At 42.9% G+C, this 26,926-nt stretch overlaps 1 protein-coding gene across 1 annotated transcript in view; it reads left to right on the top strand.

Annotated features, from left to right (window-relative positions):
- DNAI3 (dynein axonemal intermediate chain 3) overlaps positions 1-22,233 on the top strand; it is a 71,876-nt gene extending 49,643 nt beyond the window's left edge. The window contains exons 17-23 of the mRNA XM_081086287.1: positions 1,082-1,212; positions 4,938-5,001; positions 8,332-8,462; positions 16,602-16,806; positions 18,326-18,417; positions 19,482-19,604; positions 21,925-22,233. Of these exons, the coding sequence (XP_080942413.1) occupies positions 1,082-1,212; positions 4,938-5,001; positions 8,332-8,462; positions 16,602-16,806; positions 18,326-18,417; positions 19,482-19,604; positions 21,925-22,068 (890 nt within the window). The 3' untranslated portion in view covers positions 22,069-22,233. The remainder of the gene's footprint in view (positions 1-1,081; positions 1,213-4,937; positions 5,002-8,331; positions 8,463-16,601; positions 16,807-18,325; positions 18,418-19,481; positions 19,605-21,924) is intronic.
- Positions 22,234-26,926: the final 4,693 nt, after the last annotated feature.

Genomic DNA, 26,926 nt, shown 5'->3' with positions numbered 1-26,926 from the left:
GATACATCTTGTAATTTTCCTCATGCTTTTCTCTGTTTTCCAAAGCTTCACTAAGTAACATTTATTAATTTTAGATCATAAAAATGTATTTGTTTTAAAACAAAATGACATCAGATACTTTTAAAAAGAAAGAAGTTTCAGATGACATTTGAATTTCAGCCCCCAGATTAGCTCTGCTGTTACTGTTTGCATGTATAGTTATAGCCACAATACAGTGCAGTCATTGATATTCATAAATAATAAATCCAGGCTAATCAGAAAGCAATGTCATGTATGCTGTGCTTATGACAAACAAGTAATACATTCTAGGTGGATTTATTTTTTAGAAGTTACAAGAATTTTCACACTTAAAAAACTAATCTTGAATTGCTTGAAAAATTTCCATTTGATGCCAACTGAATAAAAATGACAGGAGTTTCTCATTAGAAAAGCTTATTGAGCACATCACGGGTGATATAACCCAGGGGATATGTTGTGTCCAATTTTTACTATAAATAATTTTGCAATGGTGGAAATACATAGAAGTGGTTTATATATATTTATATTTTTTTATTTTTATTTCAGAGAGGAAGGGAGAGATGGAAACATCAATGATGAGAGAGAATCATTGATCGGCTGCCTCCTGCACACCCCCAACTGGGGATTGAGCCCGCAACCTGGGAATGTGCCCTTTACCAGAATCAAACCAGGACCCTTCCTTCAGTCTGCAGGCCGACGCTCTATCCACTGAGCCAAACTGGCTAGGCAAAATGGTTTTCAAATGTGCCATGAACCCTTTTAGAGCCCCTGCAAAGTAGGCAGGTGGGTCTCCCCATTACCACCCGGGTAATACTTCAAAGAGCAATGCAGCTTCCGCCAGTTTTACATACACGGGTCTTACATAAGCTTTGTTTTGAAAAAAGAAAAAAAAAACATTCCACTGCGAAACTAGAGGTCTAAAAACGCTGGGATTTTCACTCATCCCACCTTGGAGGTTAGGGGGCAGATGTGTAAGGCAATAGACAGAAAATATAAACTAACTATATTTTTAAAGATCATTCACTCTAAATATGTGCTTCTTCTCTTCATACTCCTCTGAAAGAAAAAGTGTTAGTTCAGAACATAGTCGTAAAGACTGAAGAAATGAACCCGTACCAGAACCTGGAAAGTGGGTTGGCCAATCTCCTCAGGCCGATAGAGGACTTCTGCACAAAGTTCTTTGTGGGAACAGAGGTGAGTTGGAATGATCTGTTTTTAAAATGAATATTTCTAAGTACATTGAAATATGTGATGATAACCCCTATTGTTCATGTTTGCTTTATGAAAGCTTACAATATTTATACCTTTTATATTTTAAAATGCTTATTTGCACTTAAAATTGTTAACCTCCATTGTTAACCTCATAGATTCATATTTAAAGTGTTCCTGAACAAACATGGAAAAAAATCTATAAAATTAAACATGACCCTTTTCACCAGTAATGTATTGATTAACCTGCAAATTTTATCAAACACCTGTACGCCATATGGAAGAAACCGTGCTAAGTGTTAGAGATTTACTAAGAAAATATATTGTTTTGTTAGGCCAGCATCATCTATTAGGAAAGATAGTAAAAAAAAAAAACAAAAACAAAAACACACACACACACACACACACACAAACCTCACTCAATTTAAATGATCAATAACACCTGGATATAATAATGATAATGGCTGCCATTTTTTAGTATCTACTATAGTAAATAAAGCAGGCTCACATTTTTTTGGACATTTTCTATATAGCAGGGTCTGGGCCAATTATTTTCCAAATTATATCTCATTTAATCTTAATAATCTTATAAGGGTGATATTATTATTCCCATTTTACAGATGAAGAAATGAAGCTCAGAACTTCATCACACAGAAGCAGAGATGTCTATTCATTCATGACTCTATTCTCCTGAAATAGTGTTTTTCTCCCAGGCCATACCACTGTGGGAAGATGACATCGCTCAGTCTCACCGAATGCAATTTGTGTTTGCACTTTAGTAGGATGAGGGATTAGTCAGTTCCTCCAGATCAGGAGAATGGACTGCCTGCCAGGCACTGTGCTAGGCCCTGAATGAATCCATAGCACAGTCCCTGTCCTCAGGGTGCTCGGTACCTAGTTAAGGAGCAGACACATTGACAGCATGCTTACCCCAGTTCAGAGGCTAAAGGGCCAGGAAGGAGGAGGTTGGGAGAGGTGGTCTGTGAGCTGGCTGGACAGCGGAGGTTTCGGAGGCACCTGAAAGATCAGGGTGAGATACAAGGAGCAGAAGGAACAGCCTGGACAGTATTTTGGAGTTATGAGAGTCTGGGGTCTGTCTGGGGATAGTGGAATGGTTTGGTGCAAGAAGGAAAGCTATGCCTAGAATGCTAGGTTGGGGTCCAACCAAAGGGCCTTTTCTGCCAAGGTAGGGAATTTGAATTTAAGTTGGTAAGCAACGGAGCACTACTGAATAGATATATGTTTTGTAACCTGGGTTTCCACCAAATTTTTTAGAAAAATATTTTTAATTCTGAAAAAATATATAACAAACTTTACCATCTTAGCCATTTTTAAACGTACAACTCAGTGGTAGTAGGTACATTTATACCACTGAGCAACATCAACACCATTCATCTCAAGGAGTTTCTCTTCGTCTCAAACAGAAATGCCGTACCCATTCAAACCATCGCTCATCATTTCCTCATGCCCACTCCCATGGCAACCACCATGGGCTTTATGAATTTGACTATTCTAGCTACCTTACATAAGTGGAATCATATAATTTTTGTCCCCGTGAACACCAAAATCATAAAGCCGGTCAATGACAGCTTTAGAAAGATAAATAATGCAAGATCTTAAAACAGAAATTAAAGCAGCCCTGGCCTGGTAGCTCATTGGGTTAGAGCATCGTTCTGATATGCCAAAGTTGCAGGTTTGATCCCCAGTCAGGACATAAATAAGTGGAATAACAAATTCTCTCTCTCTCTCTCTTTCTCTCTCTCTCTCTCAAATCAGTAACTGAAATTTTTTAAAAGAGAGATTAAAACATAACACCATTTGCTTAAACTCTTCAGTGATGACTCAGTGAAACATGAATAAAATCTGAACACCTCACCCTGTAGCCTCTAAGATTCTGTATGATTTGCCTCCTTCCTGTCTCTCCATCCTTGTCTGCACCAATCTCCCGCACTCTGGCTTTTCGTTCATTCTTCTTGTACACTAGACTCCTGCCTACCTAGCCCTTGGTTTGAAATTAACTTCCTTCACCATTCAACAGATATTATTGAGCATTTACTATATGCCCGGCACTGTTCTTGGCCCAGGAGAGAGAGCAGTGAATAAAATAGACAAAATCCCCTGCCCTCATGAGGCCGCTGACATTCCAGTGGAATGACCTTCTCCAACCCTTGGCGGGGCTAATCCCGCTCTGGGACCTGGGCTGGCTGGTGCAGGGCTGAGCAGGAAGGAGTGGTGCCCTGGAGCAGAGAGATCAGACTGGGGGGAACTTCAGGAGGGGCCAATCAGAGACAGAGAGGGCTTGACCAAGGTGCCAAGAGTATCAACACGGAGGCTGAAGGAATGGAATTATCAGAACGAGGTAGCGGGGTGGAGAAAGACGTGAAGGTTTCCAACTCTGTGGCTGCTGATGTAATGGGCACTCGACACAAACGTATTGACCTGATTCAAACTATTCTGCTTTGACTTGGTTTAATTTCAGTGCTGCAGGTAGCAGCTATGAGACCCGGGAGCTACCAGTAACTCTCTTACGGGGTTTGGTGGGCGCTGCCGTCACAAAGATAAAGCTCCTAGCATTTCCGGCAAACACGGGGTGCTCAGTGAACGGTAACTATGAGGGGCGTGCCGCAGGCCGTGGGCCAGACACGTACAGTCTGTCTGTGCCCTTCGACTGCGACCGTGAATGGAGGGAGCACCTGTCCTCTGACTCTGCGTTTCCAGCACCAAACACAGGCCTCTGTTAAATGAATTAACACGGATGAATAAAGGGCAGATGAGCAAATGAGTGGGCCCTGGCCCCAGTCGGCTTACCCTGCACTTTGCATAAATCAAGTGTTTTCCCATCTCCCCTCCCTCGCCTACGCATCCCGTTCCATCTTCTCCTTTGAATCCCCTCAACTTCTACTTTTATACAACCTTCTCTGTGTTTTTCTCTTATTATCCCCGTGTGTGTGTGTGTGTGTGTGGGGGGGGGGGGGGATTGAAATTAGGAAACTGCATTTGAGTACGTCATTAAATTTCTCTGAGTCTCGGTTATTGCATCTATAAGACGAAATTTGGAGGGACTGAATTTTTTTCCTCTAAACTGCTCCCACCTCCGCCCCTCGCTGGTTCTGTCCTTCCCATCTGTGCGGCTGTTTCTGCCTCTTCTCTACGCCTTCCCCTCCCCCGAAAATGGTCAGAGGCGGAACTGGAATGTATATTACTTATTATGTCATTTGGGTGGAACTTTGTTTCCGGTGCTCAACTTGAAATGGTAATGGGTACCATGTTATGAGTTCTTTTTTCCTCTTTCACTCTTATCCCGCAAATGTTTGCTCAGTACTCTGTGCAGCATGCTGAGAATAAATCACTAAGTTGGACGAGACCCCTCTCTCCCCGGAGCTTTCAGTCCATCGGGACAATTTCCTGTCGAAAACAAACGCGTTGGAAACCCAGCAGTTGAGATTTGTGTACATAGATGATCTCCATAATGGCCTGTGTTCTCCACGTCACTGTGTGTAGAATCATCAAACTCATTTTTTGTTGTTGTTGTTGTTTGAGATAAACCCAAGTAATCACTTGAGCCTTTTCCCACCATTGTACCAAATTATCACTTGATTAAATTCACCTCTTGCTCTGTGTTTGTTACAATCAGTCTTAGCACATGAATAAGAGAGGGGTTTGTCCCTTAAGTGGTCATTGTACTCACCAGGAGTCTGTGATATTTTTAGGAAGGTGAAGTGCTATACTCAGATTGGAAAATGGAAAGAGACCCTGAAACTGGCCGATTGATGAGTAAGTTTGGATGAGTGTTCCATCCTTAATAGGTTGTGCCTTTTTGAACAAAGTACTGATAACCCGGCTTTGCTAATGGGAGGGAGGGCCCCTGAGGGTCTGACTCTACACGTGTTACTCAGAGCGAGGGCCTCAGACCAGGCAGGGCCTCAACTGAGAGCTCGTTGGAAACACAGAACCCTGGGTCCTGCCCCTGAATCTGCGGATTTTAATAAAATTCGCCAGGTGATTTGTTTTCACACCATAACTTGAGAGCACAATTTTTAAAAATAACCACACTGTTCAATTATTCAACAACCTGGTAGTTCATCTGTGTGAGGAATCTGAGTCAGTGTGAGGTTATAAGCTAAATGTATGACGCTCTTGAAGCCCTGGGGAACATATGGGAGCAGTACCTGCAGGACCCTCCTTTGGGGTCGGGGATTTGGGGCAGCTAAGCAGAGAGAGGTGAGGGTCACTCCCAGGTGTGAGCAGGAATCAGTCAACATTCAGGCTCCTCAACAAGCAAAGCTCCTTGTCAGAGCCTTGGGTTGCCTACAATGACAACTGCTTTACTTTAAAGCTTTGGGATCTTCAAGGCATAAGAATATATTTGAACCCCAGTTCAACCCATGGAACAACGGTAAGCACAGGAAGAGGTAGCTCCTGGGACGGCTGGAACACCGCACAGCCGTGAGGTGGAGCAGCCGGGCTAGGTTTGTCCAAGGGAAGCTGGCCAGCCCGGGAGTGTTTGGACAAATGGCCACATGAGTGACTGACAGGGTTGGAGGTCAGAGCCACAGCCCGCAGAGAACAGCGGCTGGGGCTCGATCTTCACTCCTTTTGCGTTGGGTTCCCAGACAAGCGGCTACCTCAGACCCAGGAAGGCCTGCTTTGTCAGCGTCCCTGCTTTTCTAATATAGTGTCCCCTGACCGGAAACCCAAATGTGTGTTATTGGTAGGAGTGGGGCATTGAGAGAGAATTTGTGACCCAAGCGCATGCATTTATTCCTGATTCTGTGATTTGAAGTTGAATTAAAAATGATATATTGGATACAATGAATTACAACCAACTACTTTTATGCTTCTTCATGTTTCTATTTACTCAATAATTTGTCAATGTTCGCTGTGCACATTCTGCATGCCAGGCACCGTGTAACATGGCGGCAGCTCCACCACCCCTGGGACACAGCTTGATGCCATGACTTGGTAACACACAGGTGGGCACTGGTCCCTCCTGACCGCGGGGGTTTTCTGGAGGCCGCACCTCCCGCTTCCTAAACTGCTTCTGAGGAGGCCCATGACAAGCAGGTTTCGTTGCTTTTTAAATATATTGTTTTTCTAAGAGAGAGGGAGGAAGGGGGAGGAAGGGAGAGAAAAAACATCCCTCAGCTGCCTCTTGAACACCCCCTACTGGGGATCGAGCCCAAAACCCAGACATGTGCCCTGACCCAGAATTGACCGGCAACCTTCTGATGCCTGGGATGATCCCCAACCCACTGAGCCACATCGCCCAGAGCTGGTTTAGATAAATTTTTTATGAACTTTATTCCATTTATAGAATAATCAGTGACAATAAATTTAAAAGCCAAGAGCTTTCTGTTTGAACCTCCCTGATGTATGTTTGTTCTTTCTTTCTTACTCATTTATTCATCAAATGAAAGTGCCAGGCACTGGTGATATAAAGATGAACTATGTGCCAGGCACTGGTGATATAAAGATGAACTATGTGCCAGGCACTGGTGATATAAAGATGAACTATGTGCCAGGCACTGGTGATATAAAGATGAACAAGATACGATCCTCCCCTTGAGGAGTCCCATGATCTGTTGGAAAGGTTAAACACACAAACAAATGATGACTGATTCCCTTGGGCTCTTAAGAAAAGGCCCCACTGAAGCGAGACACAGGTGAGCAGGGTCCTGGAGGGTGCACTGCAGTTTTCCAAACAGAGAAGATGGAGAAAGACCAGGGGACAATGAGGAACAGGGACATCTCAAGGCCAAACCAAAGCAATAGAAAGGGCAACCTCAGCAGAAGAGGCGCAGGAGGGACAGTTAGGCCAAGAGACACGAGTGCCCTCCTAAGAGTTTTGGGCTTTACCCTGGAGTCACTGTATAATGAGAAGATCACTCTGGCAGGAGAACAGGGGCTGGATTCATTTATCGGCGAGACTTGCCATGGCCCTCCCTGAGGCTTGTGGGTGTGGGCAGCAGGAAGTGGAATACATCCAGCTCTGAGGACAGGCCTGGGGGAAAGGGAACCCAAGCAATGGCACAGTGAACACACCGGAGTGGCAGAAAGCCCCAGGGCCTGGGCAGAGACCACAGGGAAGTCTTGATCTTTAAGTCCAAACCTGCTCCTCCACTGGTCTTCCCAGTTTCCAGAAATAGAAACTCCACGGAGCCATGCTTTACCAGAAACCTGGCTGTTATTCTCAGCACGTCATCTCTCTCACCCCTCCTACCCAAGCCATCGCCAAGCCCTGTCCATTTCAGCTTGCAACTATGTCTTGATTATCTACTCTTCTCCATTGGACCTTCATCTAAGTCAGCATCCACTCTCACTAGAACTACCACCTAACCCCCTCTGGTGTTCCCTCTTTGCTTTTACCTGCTGCCAACCTGCTCTCCCCACAGCAGACAATCTTCTGGAAATTTCGCTCAGATTGTCTTCTAGGCCTGAAGCACTCATTAAAACATGTTACACTGAGAATATAACCTGAACACCTTTCCAGCAAGGCCCTGCATGGTCTGTAAACTCCTGGTCCCCATTTGTTTTATATGTCTCACACTGGGATTACCAGACTCAATCTTACTGCCCTCTACAAATTTAAAAAGAGCCCGGCTGGTGTGGCTAAGTGGTTGAGCAACGACCTATGAACCAGGAGGTCACAGTTCAATTCTAGGTCAGGACACATGCCCGGGTTGCAGGCTCCATCCCCAGTAGGGGGTGTGGAGGAGATTGGCTGCTATCTCTCCCCCTCTCCCTTCCTCTCTGAAATCAATAAAAATGTTTATTTTATTTAAAAAATAAAATTAAAATATAGTACCTGGTTCATATAGGCAATGCACAAATATTGGTTGACAAATTGAGTGAATTAATGAGTGAATAAATGAGTAAGAACATGAAGCATTCCTCTGAAATGTGTCCTTGATGGGAAGTTCCATGGACGTTTTATAAAAAGAGGAGGAGCTATTCCTTGGTTCATTCACCCCAACTGACCTCTGGTTCTTTACTCTTGGATCTCATTAATCAAGACCTCTCTGTCCAGTGGAAGTCACTTCATTCTTCATTGCAGAAATGTGTACAGTGTTATTAAAGATGGAATGGCCTTTCCCACCCCAACAGCAAGGAAGCCCCTGAGCCTCAACACCGTCCATGATGGTGCCATCCACACTGTTCAGAGGTCACCCTTTTACAATGACATTATCCTCACCGTTGGGGGATGGAACCTGGCCATCTGGAAGGAAGGTGTCACGGTAAGTTGCTTGCAACATGGAGAAATGGGTGTGTGATCCTTTGTTATTGAGAAAAACAATAGGAACAACAGACTGTTCTGACATAACAGTGCCTTTGGGGCACTTTTTAGAGAAATTGAAACAGATGGGCTGGCTCCAGCTTGTAGGCAGAACTGCTATAAGCCCTTTGAAAACCCAACCATTTGCTTTTCTTTCCTAAGGGAAGGAAACATTTACAAGTCACTTGTTCTCTGAAAGCTAACAGTCTTTTCTTTTATATATACACTAGAGCAGTGATGGCGAACCTTTTGAGCTTGGCATGTCAACATTTTGAAAACCCTAACTTAACTCTGGTGCCTGTCACATATAGAAATATTCATAATTTTTTTTTTGATATTTGCAATCATAGTAAAAAAAAGATTTATATTTTTGATATTTATTTTATATATTTAAATGCCATTTAACAAAGAAAAATGAAGCAAAAATATGTATAAAATGAACAAAAACAGAAAAACAATGTACATTTAGGAAAAAATAATAATAAAAACAGTGATAATCAAATGGTATGAAAACTAGAAATTAGTGACTTTTTTGGTGCTGAAGTTTGTCTGCTAATCCTTCAATTGCAGGTTCATACTTGGTGCACTTCAAGGCCAAGCAAGCGCCACTAACTTCATCTGTTAGCCGGTTTCTTTTGTTCGTTTTAATATTATTTAATGCTGAGAACAAAGTCTCACAAAAATATGTTGATGAAAAAATTGTTAGCAAAGCCATCGCTAGATTTTTTATGTCGCTAAAAGTGTCAGGTACTCTGTTCCAAGCACTCAAAATTTCTTGTTCGTAGTTGCACTCTTCATTATTCAAATGATTTCGTTCCAGATTTTCAAGATTCGACCTTAAGTCGACAAACATATGAGTCCAAATGCTACCTTGAAAATCTGCAAGTTGCATCTCTAAATCGTCAGTTTGCATCCATTGGAAATCCTTTAATTCCAAAGTACTGTAAACAACTACATCCGGATACTTAATTGTTTTAATGGTCTGTCCTAGGCTTCTAAATTGGTTGAATCTTTCGCTGAACTGTTCAAATAACAAGTTTACTATATTCTGGTACCTAAGTATGGACTCCATTACACTCGTTGTAGTGGCCTTCTCGAAATACTTTTTTATCCGAGGAAAATACTTAAAAGTTTTAGTTTCAATATCTTGCTTGAAAATTTTAAGTTTACTTTCAAAAGATTTGATGTATCCAAACATACTGTCAATGCTTTTGCCAAAACCTTGTAATTTTAAGTTCAGTTCATTCATACGAACAGAGAGATCTGTAAAAAACATCAAATTGCTGACCCACTTATGATCACTGATCTGAGGAAAGTTTGCCAGATCCTTCTTCTCAATAAATACCGTAATTTCTTCAAAGCACTCCACAAATCGCTCACGTACTTTACCTCGACTCAGCCATCTCACATTATTGAACATTAGTAGTCCACTGTTGGTTGAATCAACTTCCTGTAAAAGTGCAGAAAATTCTCGCTTGTGAGGGGGTCAAGAAGCTATAAAATTCACAATTTTGTTACAACTGACATTAAATCATTCAATTCTGAGAATCCTGATTTGGCACACAACACCTCCTGATGGATAATGCAATGAAAAGGTACAAGTGGATGTCTGATAGCTTCCATAAACAATTTCAGGAATCCCACATTTTTTCCCACCATAATTGGTGCCCCATCTGTCGTGACTGACACAATTTTAGAGATATCAATGTTTAGGTCACTGAATGTTTTTATAGCAACCTTACATATTTCGTTTCCTGATGTACTTATTGGCACTGATTCTAACTTTATCAACTCTTCTCTCATTGTGAGACCATCAGAATATCTAGCAATAATGGCCAACCGAGCATTTGATGTGATATCAGTAGTTTCATCAAGAGAAATAGAAAAATATTTACAACTATTTAAATCTTTTTTTAATTGATGTTGTACGTTTTTGTTAAGATCTATTATTCTGTCTTTAATAGTATTTCTACTGAGTGGTAACTCAGAAATTCTTTTAATAATATCATCTTTATTTTTCATATCATGAAATAGAGCTGGTACACATCTTAGAAATGTTTCCTTAATAAATTCTCCGTCACTGAGGGCTTTTCCATGCTGATCTATAGAGTGAGCAATACAGTAACTTGCTGATGTTAAATTTGTAGAGCATCTTACAAATTTAATGATGGAATTTGATTGACTTTTATAGAGGTGTAGCTGCCTAGAAATGCATTCCTTCCTTTCATCGATACTTTTTTTTAAGAACTGACAATGATTAGTTTCAAAATGTCTCTTTACATTCCACATTCTGTTTACTAGTGTTTCACTGCACAGTATTCACAATGATCTGTTGTTTCTGTCGACAATCCTGTACATCTCGGTCCATACGTCTTGAAAGGGTCGGCTACTGCTACTTCCACTTCCTTTATCATTCAAACTTGCTTTTTTATTTTTTTGATTCTCCATTACAAGGCTGCAAAAATAAATAAATATAAATCACGGCATTTTTTATAAAAGGTTGATAGGTTTCTTATCTATTAACTTTTTGCAGTGTTGTTGCACTGACTCCTGGTGCAAAACAATTCAAAGATAGTATGTATAACCAACAAATATATGGTGCTGTAATCAACTATCCGACACGCAGAATGTCTCATCGAGCACTGTTGCACTGTATATCTTTTTCTTCTAACCCTCCCACTCCTGTCTCCTAACGAACATGGCAATCAAGTGCGTCCATTTGCTAAATGCACCCGAACACACGGGAAGCTTACCCGAGGCACATGTTGACAATAACGAGGCCATTTCCAGAATTGGGCATTTTGTCACTTGAGTGAAAATAAAATGTCACGAGTAAAGATTAATCTCTTTTAGTGCAATTCTTAACCTTTTCATATTAATGTCAATATTGGAACAATGTATCTTGGATGTTTTCACTATGTATCTTTGCTATGCAACACCGATGTACATGTTTACATCCGGTTTTAGAATTGCATTATTGATCATGAGTAATGTGAGTAATAATATTACTCAAGTGATGCCCAACTTGAGTAATGAGAGAGACAAATTGGCCGTTGTGAGAGACAAATATTTAAATTATGCAATTTTTTGTCTCTGTCTATGCGTGTCACCCAAAATGAGTTCGCGTGTCCCCTCTGACATGTGTGTCATAGATTCACCATCACTGCACTAGAAGCCCGATGCATGAAATTCATGCAAGAGTAGGCCTTCCTTCCCCCTGCTGCCAGCACCAGCTTCCCTCTGGCACCCGGGACCCAGGCTTCCCTCGCAGCCCTGGCTTCGTCTGGAAGGACACCCAGTTGAATTAGCATATTATGCTTTTAATTATATATATATATATATATATATATATATATATATATATATATATATACCAGTTGACTTGATTTGCATTTCTCCTTCCCTTAAAATATAGGAACGAACCCTGGTCAGTGGTGCTCAGTTGGTTGGGTGTCATCCTGTGCACCAAGGGTTGCCAGTTCAATTCTCTATCAGGGCACATGCCCAAGTTGCAGGCTCGATCCCTGGTAGGGTGTGTGTAGGAGGCAGCCAATCAATGTTTCTCTCTCTCTCCCTTCCTCTTTCTCTAATAAATCAGTAAAAGTTATTATTTTTTAAAGATATTTAATTTTTTAAATTCTTTTATTGTTTAAAATATTATATATAGTATTACATATGTCTCCTTTTTCCCCCATTGACTTCTCCCTAGCCATCTCCACCCCCCAGCACATGCCCTCACCCCCCCCCCCCCCTGCAGTGTCTGTGTCCATTGGTTATGCTTATATGCATGCATACAAGTCCTTTGGTTGATCTCTTAGGCCCCACCCCACCTGCCTTCCCTCTGAAGTTTGACTGTTCAATGCTTCTCTGTCTCATGATCTATTTTTGTTCATCACATTTTGTTATTAATTATATCACACAAATGAGTGAGATGATTGGATATTTGTCTTTCTCCAACTGGCTTATTTCACTTAGCATAACGCTCTCCATGTCCATCCATGCTCTTGGAATGGTAAGAGTTCTTTTTCACAGCAGCATAGTATTCCATTGTGTAGATCTACCACAGTTTTTTAATCCACTCATCTACTGTTGAGCACTTAGGCTGTTTCCAAATCTTAGCTATTGTATATTGTGCTGCTATGAACATAGGGGTTCATATGTCCTTTCTGATTGGTGTTTCTGATTTCTTGGGATATATTCCTACAAGTGGAATTACTGGACTAAATGGGAGTTCCATTTTTAATTTTTTGAGGAAACTACATACTGTTTTTCACAGTGGCTGCACCAGTCTGCATTTCCACCAGCAGTGCACAAAGGTTCCTTTTTCTCCACATCCTCGCCAGCACTTGTCGTTTGTCGATTTGTTGATGATAGCCACTCTGACATGTGTGACATGGTATCTCATTGTCATTTTGATTTGCATCTCTTGGATGATTAGTGACTTTGAACATGTTTGCATGTTTTTTGGCCTTTTGTATGTCCACTTTCAAAAAGTGTCTATTTAAGTCCTTTGCCCAATTTTGATTGGATTGTTTATCTTCCTTTTGTTAAGATGTATGAGTTCCCTATAAATTTTGGAGATTAGGCCCTTAACAGAGATAACATTGGTAAATATGTTCTTCCATGCAGTGGGCTTTCTTGTTGTTTTGTTGATGGTTTCTTCTGCTGTGCAGAAGCTTTTTATTTTGATGTAGTCCCATTTGTTTATTTTCTCCTCAGTTTCCATTGCCCTAGGAGCTGTATCAGTAAAGATATTGCTTTGACCTATGTCTGAGATTTTGCTGCCTATGGATTCGTCTAAGATTTTTATGGTTTCCCACCTTCTGTTTCAGTCTTCTTATCCATTTTGAGTTTATTTTTGTGTATGGTGTAAGTTGGTGGTCTAGTTTCATCTTTTTTGCATGTATCTATCCAATTTTCTCAACACCATTTATTGAAGAGACTGTATGCTTTTGCCTCCTTTGTCAAATATTAATTGAGCATAATGGCTTGGGTCGATTTCTGGGATCTCTGTTCTGTTCCATTGGTCTATGTGTCTGTTCTTGTGCCAGTACCAGGCAGTTTGAGAACAGTGGCTTTGTAATATAGCTTGATATCTGGTATTGTGATCCCTCTAACTTTGTTCTTTCTCAGGATTGCTGCAGCTATTCGGGGTCTTTTTTTATTCCATATGAATTTTTGGAGAGTTTTTTTCTAGGTCTGTGAAATATGCCATTTTAATGGGGATTGCATTGAATGTGTAGATTGCTTTGGGTAGTATGGACATTTAATGATGTTGATACTACCAATCCATGAACACGCTATAGTCTTCCATTTGTTTATGTCTTCCTCTACCTCTTTTTTCAATGTCCTGTAGTTTTCCAAGTACAGGTCTTTTACCGCCTTATTTAAATTTATTGCTAGGTATCTTAATTTTTTGTTGTTGTTGTTGCAATGGTAAATGGGATTTTCTTTTTCTTTTTGTGAGTTCATTATTGGGGTATAAAAAAGCCATCGGTTTCTGGGTGTAAATTTTGTATCCTGCCACATTGTTGAATTCATTTATTAAATCTAGTAGTTCTTTGATGGAGTCTTTAGGGTTTTCTATGTACAATATCATGTCATCTGAGAATAATGAGAGTTTTACTTCTTTTCCAATGTGGCTGCCTTTTATTTCTTCTTGTCTGATCACTATGGCTAGCACTTCCAGTACCATATCAAACAGGAGTGGTGAGAATGGGCATCCCTGTCTTGTTCCTATTCTTAGGGGAAATGATTTTAGGTTTTACCCATTGAGTATAATGTTAGCTGTAGTTTGTTATATAAGGCTTTTATTATGTTGAGGTATGATCCCTCTATTCCCACTTTGATAAAAACTCTCAAGTTTTTATCAAGAAAGAGTGTTGATTTTGTCAAGTCCTTTTTCTGCATCAATTGATATGATTATGTGATTTTTATCTGCCCATTTGTTTATGTGATATATCGCGTTTATTGATTTGCGAATATTGCACCATCCTTGCTTCCCCTGAATAAATCCCACTTGGTCATGGTGTAGTATGATCTTCCTAATGTACTGCTGGATCTGATTTGCTAGGATTTTGTTGAAGATTTTAGTATCTATGTTCATCAGGGATATTAGCCTGTAATTCTTTCCTTGTAGTGTCTTTATCTGGTTTTGGGATTAGGGTAATGCTGGCTTCATAGAAAGAGCTTGGAAGTGTGCCTTCCTCTTGAATTTTTTGGAATAGTCTGAGGAGGATAGGTTTTAGTTCTTCTTTGAATGTTTGGTAAAACTCCCCTGTGAAGCCGTCTGACCCAGGACTTTTGTTTGCTGGAAGCTTTTTGATGACGGCTTCAATTTCCTCCATAGTTATTGGCCTATTCAGATTTTTTTTATTCTTCCTGATTGAGTTTTGGAAGGTCATATTTTTCTAGGAATATGTCCATTTCTTCTAGGTTGACCAGTTTGTTGGAATAGAGGTCTTTGTAGTATTTTTTTATAATCCTTTGTATTTCTATAGGGTCTGTTCTGTTGTTATTTCACTTCTTTCATTTCTGGTTTTGTTTATTTGGGTTCTCTCTCTTTGCTTCTTGGTGAGCCTGGCTAGAGGTTCATCAATCTTGTTTATCCTTTCAAAGAACCAGCTCTTGTCTTTATTGTTGTTGTTGTTTTTGTGTGTTTTGGTTTTGTTTTGTTTGTTTGTTGTTGTTGTTGTTTTGTCTCCAAGTCTGTAATCTTTTCTTCTGCACCAGAAATATGTCAGCAGTTTCAGAAAGTGGGAGTAAAAAAGCTAAAGTGTCTGTCACCAGGAAGACCAGAATTGTGTGAGGTCAAAGTGACACAGCGACAAGAAAATCTAGTGGTCAGGATTAGGAGAGGATTAGGAGAGGGCCTGAATCCAGACTGATGGAAGCTAAACTGCCAAGAACTAGAAAGATTGAGAAAGACCAGTGAAATAAGTGTGTGGAGAAATCATTATGATATGTCTATTTGGTGAGCAAATTAAGATTATTAAAATATACAATATATCTATTTCACAGCTGTAATATATACATTCTTTGAATAAATAATATGTGTAATATATACATATACATGTAAAATTTTATACATATTTTTTCCTTAACCCAACACTTTCACTTCTAGGACTATAACACAAATCTCAAAAAAAAATTTCATGAATATATGTACAAGTTTTTCATTGAAAAGATTGGAAACTACTTAAGTACCTATCCACAGAAGAGCTCTACTTTATACCAATGTACTCTATATGTTCTCTCTCTTTTTTTTTTTTTTTTTTACAATGAACAAGTGTTAGTTTTATAGGCAAGATTATCCATGGACTATGCAGGGGCAGGAACCTGGTTATCCACAGAAATGGAAAGATCTGGGCCGAGGACAGGTCTGGAGTGGCACCTCTAAGGAGTCTGTGCCTCTGAGACATCCTCCCATCCCCACAGGAAAGGCTCCTATGCATGTGTTGGAGGCCTGAGGCGGTTCGTCTGCAGGTGTAAATAGATAAGTGATCTACCTGGTGGCCAGGTGGAGCATGCCAGTGGGAAGAACGCACATCCTGATCTTCTATCTCTATGAAAACCTCCCAAAGAAGGCAAATTGCCCCATGGTGGAGAAAAGACAAGACAACCTTGGGATGCTTTGCTGGTCTAAAATCTCTTCCCAATAGTAGTTATAAGTCATTGCATGCAGCTCACAGCTAGAACTGACTTTTTATTTGCTTTTTTTTTGGCTACCAGAGTTGTTCCCGTGGGAAGGAGGCATAAGCCAATTTCATAATCTTTACTTATCTGATCAATCTCCAGAGAAATAGCAATGGACTTCCATAGCCGTTGGATTTATTAAAACCAACAATAGCTTGATAGGAAGGTTTGCTCTTTTCTAAAAGGCAAATAAAATAAGAAGAAAAAGGTGTTATAAAAACATGCGGGGAAGAAAAGAACTGGCATTATATAAAAACCTTACAAGTGAAAGAAATAAAACTTCCGAATAGGCATGACTTGGCTGTTATGTGATCACAGCTACCTGACTTGCACTTAAAATCCTTGTGAATATCCCTTCGATAATAACACAAGCTTTTAATGTGTCTTTTTAAAAATTGGCTTCAAGTTCGGACCCCTCCTTCAGTCATGCTGTGCTCCAAAAAGGTACACCTCAGGGCACTGGTCCCTGACGAGGCCCGGCGTCTTCTATATTGGCCGAGAAGATGGGTACATCGACATCTGGGACCTTCTGGAGAAAACCCATGAACCAGCCCAGTCACAGAACATCTGTATAACGATGATCACCTGCATCAAACCCTGGACCTTTACTGGTATGTTCTTTCTGAGCAAACACGCTAAGTCATTTTGTTTTTTTGTGTGTCTCGGGAAAACATTGTCATCATCTGGGAGGCCTCCAGTGTCTTCTCAGGTTTTTGTTTTCTCCCCTCCCTTCCCTTCCTTCTCCCTCCGTCCCCCTTTCCTTTCCATCATGCCCCTTCTCTCTGGCACTATCTTGGGTACCACCTGAGCTTCTCTCACTTGATTTCTCCATCAACAGTTATTTCTGAGGCACATTTCGTGTGCCAAGCAGAGGGCGATTTTGAACCGCACAACACAAAGCATCCTTCTCACCTTCTAATAATTTATTTCCATTGTCCTGGTTTCTCTGTTGCAACCCAGTGCTACTTTCTATATAAATCCAATATATTTGCCTCTTTGAAAAGGAGTTTTCCTTTGTTTCCAAAGTTGTTGAAGGCATAGAATGGTCTTTCTATCCCTTTCTCTCTCAGAAACATACCTTGAGAAATTCATCCTTCAGAATTCCTAGAGTGTCACACAGTCTGGCTACTGCTTAGGAATATGTCACCAAAGTGTGTTTTCCTATCTTTGCTCTAAAACATAACATGCCTGCAGGGATTATAAGTAGAGGATTTGGCAATGTGAACCGTTTTCTGAAAATGAGAAGAAAAAAACAACAACCCATGATGAGATGGAAAGCTAAAATGCTCAAACACATTTGTGTTTCACATCCATTTTAAATGCTCACAGGAAACAATCTGGTGTGCATTCTGGCTCCTGGTTCTGACTGTGCCTTTTAAATTCACCTGCATGCTGGGATCCTTTAGTCCTTACTGTGTCTTTGTGGATACTGCCCTCAGGATTTCCCCCCTGGAAATCTTTCCATGTGTTTTCCCTGCTTCCTTCCCACGTCTGCCCAGTGGCCCCGCCACAGACAGAGTCAACCTCGGCAAGGAGCCACACCCTTTACACCAGTGGTTCTCAACCTTCCTAATGCCGCGACCCTTTATTACAGTCCTTCATGTTGTGGTGACCCCCAACCATAAAATTATTTTCGTTGCTACTTCATAACTGTAATGTTGCTACTGTTATGAGTCATAATGTAAATATCTGATATGCAGGATGTATTTTCATTGTTACAAATTGAACATAATTAAAGCATAGTGATTAATCACAAAAACAATATGTAATTATATGTGTTTTCCGATGGTCTTAGGCGACCCCTATGAAAGGGTCGTTCGACCCCCAAAGAGGCCACGACCCACAGGTTGGGAACCGCAGCTTTACACAGAGGCCAAGAAAAGGAGATCCGCGGTGGGCAGGGTGGCTGACCGAGGCTCAGGGTCTCAGCTTTCATCCCATCAACTGGAAAGCATGACATACATGTTAATATGGCCCCCAGTCACGAAGGTCTGATGCAGATGCCAAGGTCCCTGTAACTCCCGCAGGTCCTCTGGGACACCACAGAACAAGCCACGGTTCGTGTGTAAACGCTAAGACAGCTTTCTGTCGGCTGACTTGTTTTCCCCCTGTTTATTTTTAATCTTTCAGCGAAGCAGCAGTTCATAGCCGTAGGCGATTACTATGGGACACTGCATATATTAGAGATCCCTTGGACGTTGAGTCACCCCTCCACCAATGAGGTCAGTAACTTTGGGCTTCGAGGATTTATGTGACGGAGTATCACTGTGGCATGTCTTAAAAGTGTGTTCAGAAATGACAGCATTTTCACGCTATAAGAGAGCAGGCAAAAACAAGGGGGTGCATTTCTGCTTCATGAGTTAAATAGTTTGAAGCTAGAAAAATAAACAAAAATGGAATGAAAGGGAGGCCAAAGTCAATAGAACCCAGATTCAGGGGAGAATCACTTTGAGGATTCACAATCAGAAGCTGTTGTTTTGGGGTTGTAACCGAAGCACGGGACCCCTCTTTCAGTGACGCCCATCCCGGAGGCCACATGTGACATCTGCATGTCTCTTCCCATTGCCCACCACCCCGTCCCCTCCCCCAAGCTGGTGTCTTGCAAGCAGCGTGTCTGAAGTGGCAATATTCTGCCCGCCCCCCGCCTCCGTCCCCACCACCGGAGGGCTGCAGGCAATGTTAATAAGGAGGTTACGAAAAGATCAATAAGTAGAAATATGTAAGTATACATACACCAAACGTTAGATATATAGACTGCAATCTGTTACAAGTCCCAACAACATCGGCCTCATTAATGCCAGGCAAAAAGCTTTTCCTCCCCTGGTCACCTGGTCTATTTTCCTGTTTCTATTCTATGCCTACATGCCAAACCCTCCAGGGGGCCAGGAACTCTGTTCCCAGGCCCTTTAGGAGCTGCATTGATACCCTCATCTGGGTTCTCCAGGTTCTGTTGATGATATGAAACTTTCCTCAGTGTTAGAAGTGAGAAGGAAGGAAGAAGGAAAAAAGCAATCCTCGAATTTTCCTTCTACAAAATTGTAAACAATTTTTGCTGCTCTCTCCTTCCAACCTCACTCCCTTCCTCGAATACTGTAATTCGCAGGGTCCTAAAACTTAGCACAGTAGCCCCCACATTGAGCTAGCTTCTCTGGAAGTGGGCCCGTGGGCAGTGTCCCAAAGCAGGGACTATACCTGGTGAGTTATAGGCAGCAGGAACTCTTCCAGGCCGCTGTGGGAGCGGGGTGTCGGTGGGGGCCCCTCTCTTGAAGGCCTGTGTTTCTAACAGGCATCAAGTATAAACCATTACTTTGAAAGAGAAGTCAAGCACCTGGAATATGTGGAGCAACGCAAGAAAATTCGTGAACAAGAAAGGAAGGAAATGGCGCTGGAGAGGGAGAAGAAAAAAGTTGTAAGTTAAATTTCAGAAACAAAAGTTGATTTCTCTCTAACCCCAGTGGAAATATGTGTGTTTGGCTTATTCCACAATTTATATAGGAAAATTATGCCTTTTCACATTCTTCTCTCATTGTCATGAGAGTTAAGAGGAAATTTCTCCAATTTCCTAGCTTACCATGAGTAAGCAGCTATTGTTGGACACCTCGTAAGATTCTACCTAATGGAAGTTTCTGAAATCTCTATAACATCCAAGTCTTTTAGATACAAAGGTGTCTAAATACCATCTATACATACAATGATTGACACCAGCCAGGCTGTTGCCGTTTTTTTAATTTGATAATCTAAGGGAAAAGAGGTCAGTGCCCCTGACTAAATAGTCAAGTATTGCATGTTTTAAAAATTACTGTAGCACACCAGTTGAAAATCACTGGATTAACATGATCACTTATTGATAGATAGTAATTCGTATAATCAAAGCAGAGGGCCTCATTTCAAAAATTGTTTAGTGGTGACAAGGTATAAAAGAATACCGATTAACTAACTTCTCATTGTTTTCCCCAGCCAAAAAAAAAAAATGCTCTTGGTTGTGTGTGTGTGTGTGTGTGTGTGTGTGTGCATTCACAAATATTGGTTGAAATTTTGTTGTGGGACATAAGCTGCCACCCTTTCCCTATGCCAGATATGATCTCCAATTATTATGAGGGTTTAAATACCATAGCAACAGCCCCTAATTATCCACATCAGTAGAATTGTGGATAATACAAAAATAATTTGCCTGTGAAATACTTTTAAAGCACCTGAATGTTATAATAATCTTAGTGTCATGCATTTGAGTTTCCAACACGTTCCCAACGCCTTCTTGTGACTTTATTTCCATTTGACATCGTGCCCTTTTTTAAGTAGAGCTACCACTTCTCAGATGTTCTCTGGACTGGACTGTGGCTAAGTGAATGAATTTTAAAGGGCCCCTCTGTTACATTTAGAAGGTGCAAAGGTCGCCAAGGATAAACAACTAATGTTCAGCAGAAATACCTTTTCATAAGCAACAGCTGATAAAAGGGAAAATGGAAACAAACTGTAACAACCTCAGAGGATTGCAGTGAGGATTGAATGGGTTAAAATGTGTACAGCACTTAGCCAGTAACTGGCACATAGAAAGTGCTAGTATTATTTCAGAGGGCAGAAGACCGTCACACTTCCGTCCCGCGAGGCTGGTCTTTCTGAGCGCCCCCAGGTGCCAGGGATCAGGCTGTGCACTGCAGCCCATGGGTCTGGAGGAAATCATGCACCCACCTGCTTGTAAACATCGAGTCTGGATACAGTTCATTTCTTGACAAAGAACAGTAGTTACAGCTCAAGCAGCACATGAAATGGGATACTTCCTAACTGGAATTTCAGCTGGAGACCCAAAGCTGGGGCAAGTAGCAGTTCCCATGTGACCCAGAAGCTATGCCATCTGCATGGGGCTTAGAAGGGAATTCTGCCATCTCGTGTCACCCACACTCCAGACAACGTAAGGGAAGGAGCCTGAAAGAGGGCATGGTCTTTGGAGAGAGGTGGCAGAGAGCTACACATTCCCCCCTCCCCACCTCTGCGACACTGGGCTCGGTGAAAGATGGGCTGCTGGCCAGGACGGACGATGCCTCTGACACCTGGCAGGAGGCTTGCTGAGCCAGAGAAACCCAAAGGCCAGGAATTGCCAGGCGGCTAGAGCGGCACATGTAGGGAGAGTTTGGGGAACCCAGAGACAAGGGCCTATCCCAGCCGGGGGCAAACTTCGGCCCGCGGGCCTGGCCCGTTTGAAATGAATAAAACTAAAAAAAAAAAAAAAGACTGTACCCTTTTATGGAATGATGTTTACTTTGAACTTATATTAGTTCACACAAACACTCCATCCATGCTTTTGTTCCGGCCCTCCCGTCCAGCTTAAGAACCCATTGTGGCCCTCCAGTCAAAAAGTTTGCCCACCCCTGGCCTAGACTCCTGAGGCTGGATGGTCTGTGGGCAAGAGATCGACTTAAACAGCTCTGAGGAGGGTGGAGAGAGGGCCCAAGGGCAATGAACTCCTCTTGGTGGCAGAGTGAGGGTGCCGAGGAGACCCTAGGGAAGAAGCTGGGCTCAAAAGTGCCCAAGGACCTTCTAACCTGGATGAGGCAACATCTGCAGAAAGAAGCTGAAGGGGCAAGAGATGCCCTCCCCTTGCCCCAGCCCTGGTCCTCTCACAGACTCCTCCGGAGCAGCCAGGCTGGCTATTCAAAAGCCGGCCCTTCTCCTCCTCTGGTATTTCTAGCTGTCAGTGTCTTACAGGAATAACTTGCTTTTCTCCTCCCTAGAAACCGCATCAGAAGGGAAAAGATCAGCTGGAGGCTGATTTGAAGATGGACTACGAGAGCTACTTGGAACTGGAGAAGACCGTCCTCCTCAGCCTGGGCCTCAGTAAGGCCACGGACACGCTGTCGTTCGTGGACATGATATAGGAGCCTTCCTGTGGGGTGCCTGGGGCCTTCGGGAGAGAGACTGCCTTTCCTTCCTATCCATTGCTTTTATGCAAGGTGGAGTGTCAGACTAAACATTCAATGGGGTTACTTATGAATAGCAGGCTTTTGTTTCATTGCTAGTAAAACTTTTCAATTATAACAATTAGTAAGATCTGCTTTGATCATTTCTAGCTTTAATATGTACCAAAACTTTGTACCAAGTATGAAACTTATGGATCAGGGAACTTTGATTTTCCTATAGAAATACACAGCTTCAGAGATCCCCTTACCCCCAGTCCTCAATAGCCATTCAGGGCCCCAACCCCAGATAGAAGTGGAAATTAAACTTTTTTCCCTAATTATCAGGTTGCTTTTGGTCACCTCCCCAAAAAGAGCTCCCTTTGGGCCCCTGCACAGATTGTAGGGCCATGTGCCGAACAAAATAGTAGTGAGTCAAATCCAGAAACATATGCATAAAGAAAGGATGACGTGTGAAGGTCATGCTGGCTTATCCAGGAAATATAAAGTTAATTTAACGGTAGAAAATAAATTGATGATTGATTAAAGGAGAGAAAGTCTGATACCAAAGAGATGCAGGAACACATTCGATAAAATTTGATATCCATTCCTGATAAAACAACAATAGATTCTTAGCAACTACAAAAAGAAGGGAAGAAGCTGGGCTTCCCTTAACCTGATGCAGGGAATGTAAAAAAAAAAGACATACAACATGCCTAACTGTGGCTCAGTGCTTGAACGTCAACCTATGAACCAGGAAGTCACAGTTCAATTCCCAGTCAGGGCACATGCCTGAGTTGCAGGCTCGATCCCCAGTAGGGGGTGTGCAGGAGGAAGCCAATCAAATGAATCTCTCTCATCATTGATGTTTCTTTTTAAAAAATATATTTTATTGATTTTTTACAGAGAGGAAGGGAGAGGGATAGAGAGTTAGAAACATCAATGAGAGAGAAACATCGATCAGCTGCCTCCTGCACATCTCCTACGGGGGATGTGCCCGCAACCAACGTATATGCCCTTGACCAGAATTGAACCTGGGACCTTTCAGTCTGCTCTATCCACTGAGCCAAATGGGCTAGGGCTCATCATTGATGTTTCTATCTCTCTCTCCTTCTCCATTCCTCTCTGAAATCAATACAAATAAATTTTAAAAATAAATAATAAATAAGTAAAGTTTTAAAAATCCTACAACAAACATCTACCTCATGGTGAACAGTTGAACGCTTGACTTCGATATGTGGAACAAGACACAGTGCCCACCATCATGTCTTCTAGTCAATATTGTCCCGGGGGGTCAAACAGTGTGGGCACGAAAAGGGAACAGCGTGTGAAACTCAGTTTGTGGAAGAGTGTGGTGGATCTCAGAGATTCGATTTCAGAAAAGTGACTGATATGGGAAGTGGGGCTGCGTGGAGAGTAGCAGGAGAGGAGACCAGAAAAGTCAGTGGGAGCCAGATTGCGAAGGCTCCTTTAACCAAGCTCAAGAAGCTGGGTTACAGCTTGGCAGGTAACGAGGGATGCATAGAAGGACTGAGCAGGAAGGTGGCACAATCTGCTTTCTATTCATGAAGAGAAGGAGTGGATTAGAATCGGGAGAGCCTCACGGCAGGAAATCCTATTTGGATACAGTAGGGAAGGTTCAAGGTAAAGGATTAGGCTGGTCTGCACTGAAGCTTCAGGTGAAAACAGAAATGAAAGGCTGGTTGGGATCGGGAAGGGTGAGGCCAAGATTGTAAGTTAAGGTGCTCGAGGAAATGAATGCAAAGGTTTATTCACTGGAGGAGTCAGATAGATAGCAGCACTTGACCGTCGGTGTGCCTTTGGGCCGGTGTATTTTCACTGTGCAACAGGGTCCACGTCTCTCAGGTCAGGTTGAGAACGCTGACCTTGCAACACTTGTATTTGGGTAGGTGAGCACCTGCACACGAAGCAGGCCGTGCCTAGCGCGCGTTGGCATCCTCACAAGGGGAATGCCCAGGACTCATCCTTGCACTTCAACATCTCTTTTCTTCTTCTTCTTCTTAGCCCACACTCATGTCTTGGGTGAACCCACCCAGTCTCATAGCTTTCAGTACAGCCTGTATCCCTGGCCTGGCTTCTACCATAAAATCAGCTGCTGCATGTCCATCTGACTACTCACTGTCTCCACTGGAATGTACAAGAGGCATCTCAAACTCAAACATGTTCAAAACCGAGTGCCTGATTTTACCTCCAAACTCCAGTTTTCCTGAAGTCCTCACAATCCCCTTGCTTCTAGTTTCTCGGGCAAAAACCTTGAAGGCATGCCCCATTTCTCCCTCCCTCTCCCAATCTGCACCCAGTCTGTGAGCAAATCTTACTGACTATACCTTTAAAATACATGCAGAACCTAGTCACCTCTCTCTGCCACCACCATGGACCTAGCTACCGCCACCACTGGCCTGGATTGTCGCAGTCACCCCCTACCTCTTCTCCCTGCGTCCACATTGCCCGCTCCAGTGTGTCTCAGCAGCAGCCCCATGGTGATTCCAGATGCAAGTCAGAGACTGCCCTCCTCCCCCTCAGCACCCCAGCGCACCCAGAGCAGGGGCCTGTGGGGCGCGGTTACAGTGTTTTGGCCAGGTTCAAGCCTCGGACTAATGAAAGGACAGGGTCCTCTCATTGCCACGTGCAAGTCCCAGCTGGAGGGCACAATCATAGCCAGCGGCTGTGGTTGTGGGCTTGAACCTATGGTCCGAACACATGGCCCCACATGCCTTGTGATAGAGTTCAGGTGCATGTAGTTGAGTAGGGTTGAGACTCACAAGAATGCTGTAAACAACGTGATCACACTTCTACTTTGCCTCTTGACATCTGCTATACAATAAAGACACGGCTTGTGGGCGCTGTCGTCGTCTCCTCATCAGGGAGGCAGCGTCCCACCGAGACCCAGCTATTATTCTCTTGTCTGTCTTTCCTTAACCCTTTCACCCCCCCTACTCGGGATCACCCTTGGTCGTGCTGGCGTGGCACAGGGGCCAAAGGCTTTACTATGACCTGCAAGCCCTGGTGTGATCAGGCTCTCGGCCAACACCCTCCGTCTCTCATCTCCTCCCCTCCGTCACACCGCCCATCACGCTGGCCTCCTATCACCACACATGGCAGGCGTGTATTTGTCCCAGGATAGCTGTGCTTTCTGTTCTGCGTTTCCTCCAGTGACTTTCCATACTTTGTTTTTATGTGTTCACTCAAAGAGGAAAAAGATCTGTTGAGGGCCTACAATGTGCCAGGGTATACAGTTTTAAACAGGGTGTTCAGGAGAGGTCTTATGGGAAGGTGATGTTCAAGCAAAGACCCAGAGCAGTGGTTCTCAACCTTCCTAATGCCGCGACCCTTTAACACAGTTCCTCACATTGTGGTGACCCCCAACCATAAAATTATTTTCGTTGCTACTTCATAACTGTCATTTTGCTACTGTTATGAATCGTCATGTAAATATCTGATATGCAGGATGTATTTTCATTGTTACAAACTGAGCATAATTAAAGCATAGTGATTAATCACAAAAACAATATGTAATTACATATGTGTTTTCCGATGGTCTTAGGCGACCCCTGTGAAAGGGTCGTTCAACCCCCAAAAGGGTCACGACCCACAGGTTGAGAACCGCTGACCTAGAGGGTGAGGGATTTTGCCCTGTAGTCTTCCAGAAGAAGCATGTTCCATAACCCAGCGCCCACCCCGACCCTGGCCGACTCCTGCTTAGGTCTGTTGGACAGAAGTGGGCTGTGTGGACACCCCTCAGTCTAAAGAAGCCAGGACTACAGAGAACAGGCGGTCATGATTGCGTGACATAAGCCATCACCTGGGGCTGGCACATTGTTGTCGCAAACAAAAGCAAGGTTTTATTAGCATAGAAGGAGAGGGTAATGGAGCGTGGATAATGGTCTGCCTTAGGGTTATCAAATGAAGAGTTTAGTATGGCGTCTGGCATATGGCAAGCAGTAAATGTGTTTACTATCATTTTACCTAATTTATGAATACAACGTGAGTATAATCTGGCTATGGAAGCAAAAACATGGGGTTTGTCTCACTTATGGTAGCAATTATGATTGATTCACTGTGATATTTGCATTGTGTGTTTATAACCTCAGTTTTTCCAGGGCTCATCAGCTCGCCAGCCTGTGGCCACCAGTGGTGTCACATAACACAGCCACAGCCCGAGTTTTAGGAGATCCTGCCCCACCTGCTTATTGGGTATCTCATCCTTCTGCAAAGGGCCTCCTGGTGTGTCCTATGGTCCCTGGGTTGAAGGTGGAGTCCAATATGTTTTAAAACAAGCCAGCAGCCACCAGGCACTCAAGGCTCCCCTCTCCCAATATGCCTGGTGGCTGTAACAGGCGGGAAGGTGCTGGCAAAGCCTCTGTGCTAGTCCAGGTCCTGCAAAAAGCAGACGCCAAGGTAGGCTTCCAGGTGGGAGAGAGAGAAGCAGCCAGGGAACCTTCAGCCCTGTATGTGGGTCTCGTGCCCGGGGAAGGAGTGAGGGAAGGACAGAGGACGGGGTAGGGCGCCTGGGACCACTCAGCAGGTTCACTTCCCTTGGACGCTGAGGCACTGGAACTCGGGCAAACACTGTGCACCTCCTCTTCCCCAGGATGAGGTTTCCCGGAGGCGCTTCAACTCCTCAAGCTAACAGTCTTTTCCTCTTGCCCAGACTCTCCACTTGGCAGACAGGCCAGACCTGCCTGAAGAGAACACAGTTAAGTCTCAAGCTAGGAAGCTAGCTGCCTATTGTTATGCCCAGATTTCAAGATCCTCAAAAGCCCACCAGGGAGCCAGCCAAGTCCGATGCAAAAGCAAAGAGTCTTTATTCGAACTAGTT

Source organism: Myotis nattereri (assembly GCF_964212035.1).
Source record: "Myotis nattereri genome assembly, chromosome: 3".
NCBI classification, from domain to species: domain Eukaryota; kingdom Metazoa; phylum Chordata; class Mammalia; order Chiroptera; family Vespertilionidae; genus Myotis; species Myotis nattereri.
Note: the sequence above shows the minus strand (reverse complement) of the source record. Positions and strands in the feature narration are given on the sequence as shown.